Below are 4,264 nucleotides of genomic sequence, written 5' to 3'. Positions count from 1 at the left end.
TGATCCCATCATTTTTACCGTCGTGTGTATTCTGGGCAATTGATCAGACTTCCCTGCGTACGCTGTTCTTGGGATCGGTAGGAAAATTTGTGTTGTTGGCCACACACGAACTGGCGTCGATGCGATCCGCCACCAGGACTCCACCGAGATTGACTGGGGGCACCTCGTTACCGGGTGCTGCATTGTTTTTTTCTCCATGGTGGCTGGACTCCGTATTCGTGTTTAGAGGAGCAGACTGCGGGTTTGACATTTCGATTTTAACCTGGAATCAAAGACACTTCAAAGAACAAGTGTAAAATAAGGTGTGTTACGGGAATTTGTATCAAATTGCCACTATTATCCTTAGCCCCACGGTGGGCGCCAAACTGTTTTCCCTCAAAATTGGATAACAATTAAATTTGTAACTGGTTTTAAGGATATGCAGATTAACTTAACACAAAGCGATAAATTAAGTTGCTATTGAGTAAATAAAGATAAGATAAGTCCAAACCACACGAGTTGGATGATTTCAACCTTGATAGAATAATTTTTCTCGAGCCGGGCTTACCACTACCGGTGTCGATAAACAGAAGAACAAGAGCTTAAAGATAAAGAAAATAATAATCTATTACTTTTGTGTGTGTATTACAATGTGTCAAATGAATTATTAGACCCTCTTCATATAGTAGGGAGTCCTATTTTAGGTACAACTCTATAAAAGATAAAAAAAAACTTCTGATTCACTGACTGCCGACTCCTTATCGATACGCGCCGAGATCTCTGCCGTAATATTCGGCCGGTCCCAAATATTTCGGCCTTCTGTTGGCTATGCTGGATTGTCTGACAATGTTCTTCAAAGTCGCTCGAGGCTAGGACCGATTCCGGGATCATGGCCTCGATATTCTCGAAGGCAGGCGTCATGCCCCCGGGTTCTAGTCCGGTGGGACTTTGGCTCGATTTCGGCCCCTTATTGCTATGTCTCGAGCTTTGGTTTATTTTCGTCGGAGGTTAGGATGCATCATGAGCTCGGTTTCACCCGTATACAATACTATCACATGAAATTATTTAAAACTTGGTTGAGATCCGGGAAAATTCTTCTTCTAATTAAAAAATAATTTAAAACTTTTAAAGCTCCCACCCAAATAAACTACCCATGGCGACCCAACCTTTAACTTTTTTATAAATGGACAGTTTGTTGTAAAGCTCTCATCCCATCAGTTTCAAACATAAAGATAGCTCATCACTAGCCTAGTTTCAGCATCAAGGTTGGAGAACTTCCTGACTCCTGAGCTAATGGAAACTGATAATGTTGAAGCAGCCAGTGAATTGTTCAAAGCACAGGTTCACATCTACAAACATGCATTCGCTTATGCAAATTCCATGGCCTTGAATTGTGCCATTCAACTAGGCATACCAGATATTGTACATAACCACAAAAAACCAATCACTCTTCCTGAACTTGTTTCGGCACTCAAACTTCCCTCATCAAAATCAATTGGCATTCATCGGCTAATGTGCCTGTTGGTGCACTCTGGATTCTTTGCTACAGCAAAGATCGACGAAAACTCAGAGACAGATGGATATATTTTGACAACTCCTTCAAGGCTGCTTCTTAAGACTGAATTCCCAAACTTGTCACCTTGCGTTAGAGTAATGATTGATCCTATCGTTGTCACTCCTTGGCAACTAATGCTTGAATGGTTTCACAATAAGAATGAAGAGGCCACAGCATTTGAGACAGCCCATGGGGTACCTATGTGGGAATTTTGTGCACAAAATCCAAGATTCGACAAAGATTTCAATGAAGGAACGGCTAGTGATTCCCAAATGATGAGATTAGTTGTCAAGGATTGTAAAGAAGTTTTTGAGGGGATGAACTCATTGGTTGATGTTGGAGGGGGCATTGGGATTATAGCTAAGACAATCTTGGAGGTTTTTCCTCACTTGAAATGCACTGTTCTTGATCTTCCTTATGTTGTTGCCAACATGCCACAAAGTGAGAATTTAAGCTATGTTGGAGGGGATATGTTTCAATCTATTCCTCACGCTGATGCCATTTTGTTTAAGGTATGCACAAGAATTTTATTCTTGACATATGTTTAACTTATACGTATGCTTGACAGTTCACCTAAAAGATAGCTTTACGTAACTATCAGTAATAAAAGTGGAATTAGTAACCTCAAGAATAAATCAGGTTAAATACACAATCGTGCAAAAATAGTGCATTTAAGTTTAATCCTATACAGATAGTCAAGAACAATTTGTTCAGCTTTTAGAGCTTGAGAATCTTTTCTCCAATTATTATACTCTATCCGTGGCACAACCTTCTAACTACAAATTTCTCGAGTTAATTCCTAGATGATCATCCAAGTTATAGAAACAATTCGTCAAAGTCATTTTTGTTTTGTTTAGGACCATAAAATTATTTAACTTTTAGGTTTGTCTCTTAGACAATAACTCTAGCTAGAAAAGCTTATTTCTCTTATCGGATTATTACATGGCAGCTATGTCAGATTACTATTCTTTTTCAACACGAAAATTAACGAAACAGACAGAGCCTGCTGCTTCACCCCTTGGATATATTGATCATAAATTTTGAAATTGATTGGGTGATTCAACTCACAAATGGAGATTAAAACAACATCACTGACAAACAGAAAGCTACTTCACTTGCTACCTTACCAAGAAATAACACATCAGAGCAATACAAAACAAGTAGGTGGATTAATCAATGTCTTAACACAGAAGAACAATCAATCAAAATTTTCAATATAACTTAAATTCAAAACTAGAAGTCCACACAAAAATGATTTCTACCTAGAAAGGGAAAGAAGGAACGAAGGGAGAGCAAGGGCAGACGACTGAAACAAAACTTGAACAAGTTTTGATTGGTTTCATTTATTTTAAAATAGACCCATTTTGCTTCGGGTCAGATTAAATGGGTCTTATGATTTAAGAAATAGGATTTTGTGGCTAGAGTTATGTGACAAAGCTAAAGTTAGATGTTTTTATTGTCCTAAATAAAACAAATATAACTTTACTGAGTTAATTCTGCGTACTATCCAAGGAATTAACTCCAAATTTCTCACATGGACTTAATCTTCTAGATTCTGTTTGTATTGCTCCGTACTTATTAACTGTAAACTTTTGTGTTACGTCTGTTTGATATATCTGATTAACCATCTTTGAAGTTGGCATACCACTTGTGCAAATTAAATTAAGATTCGTTACGATGATGTCACATATAGTAATTAGTATTAATTGCTTTTGCAGAATATATTGCATAGCTGGAGCGATGAGGATTGTGTCAAGGTTCTGAAGAAATGCAGAGAAGCTATTGCAGAAAACTTTGAAGAGGGGAGAAAAGGGAAGAAGGTCCTTATCATTGACATAGTATTAGACACAAACGAAGATGAACCAGACATGACTCAAGTAAAGCTCATGAAAGACATGTTGATGGTAATGTTTTTCACTGGAAAAGAAAGGACTGAGAAAGAATGGGAAAAACTATTCCTTAAAGCTGGCTTTACACGTTACAATATTAGACCAATCTTTGGCCTTAGGTCTCTTATTGAAGTTTTCCCTTGAATATATATATGGGGTTTTCTGTTTCTTAATTAAGAGAGATGATGTTCATGTTGTGCTCTGATAAATAAATAATGACTTCCCTGCTTACATATATAATAATAATGGGGCCATTTCTCTGTTTTCTTAAGCACTGTGCAGTATCCTATTTGTAATTCCTCTGAGAGAACCATCAAATTTCAAGAGACAAAGAATAAAAGTTTTTCACCAACAAATCACTCCTTTGGTATCTAGGCCTTATTACTTGCCCTCGTAGTATATACAGTTTTATTTTTGTTTCTACCTAGCCCAATTTTGTGAAGGATCGATTTATCACCTAATCAAATTGCTTAGTTTACGCTGATGTTGCATGTTGCTCTCAAACGCACACGCAAGTATACGTGATCGTACAAGTAATATAAGATTGTAAGTCCAGATATCATACCCACAGGAACTTGTGATTAACTATCAGCTAAATTAAACTATGACAATTAACATATTCAAGCGATTTTTCAAATATTATTAACTACAACTAATCTAGAGTCGAAAATTAAGAAATTACATAAAACAAGTGGGCAAAATTAGAGACGAATTCAATGAGAGACGATATTCTAGAGCTATAAGTTAGCTAACAATCCCGTTGAGTTTTCCTCTTAAATTGTCTAATCAATTTATCTAGTTTTTAGGGATCAATCATCGTCTCGGACTTGGGCGTACAAAG

General features: G+C 37.0%; 1 protein-coding gene across 1 annotated transcript; it reads left to right on the top strand.

Moving 5' to 3' along the window:
- Positions 1-1,062: 1,062 nt before the first annotated feature.
- On the top strand, positions 1,063-3,771 carry LOC107822922 (trans-resveratrol di-O-methyltransferase-like). Its single transcript, XM_016649510.2, has 2 exons — positions 1,063-2,046; positions 3,253-3,771. Exons 1-2 carry the CDS (start codon positions 1,273-1,275, stop codon positions 3,565-3,567), a joined length of 1,089 nt encoding a protein of 362 aa, XP_016504996.1. The 5' UTR covers positions 1,063-1,272; the 3' UTR covers positions 3,568-3,771.
- The last annotated feature ends 493 nt before the right edge of the window (positions 3,772-4,264 follow it).

The sequence above is a fragment of the Nicotiana tabacum genome, chromosome 17 (assembly GCF_000715075.1).
Source record: "Nicotiana tabacum cultivar K326 chromosome 17, ASM71507v2, whole genome shotgun sequence".
Lineage (NCBI taxonomy): Eukaryota > Viridiplantae > Streptophyta > Magnoliopsida > Solanales > Solanaceae > Nicotiana > Nicotiana tabacum.
The sequence above is the reverse complement of the archived record's forward strand: the minus strand, read 5'-3'. Positions and strand labels throughout refer to the sequence as shown.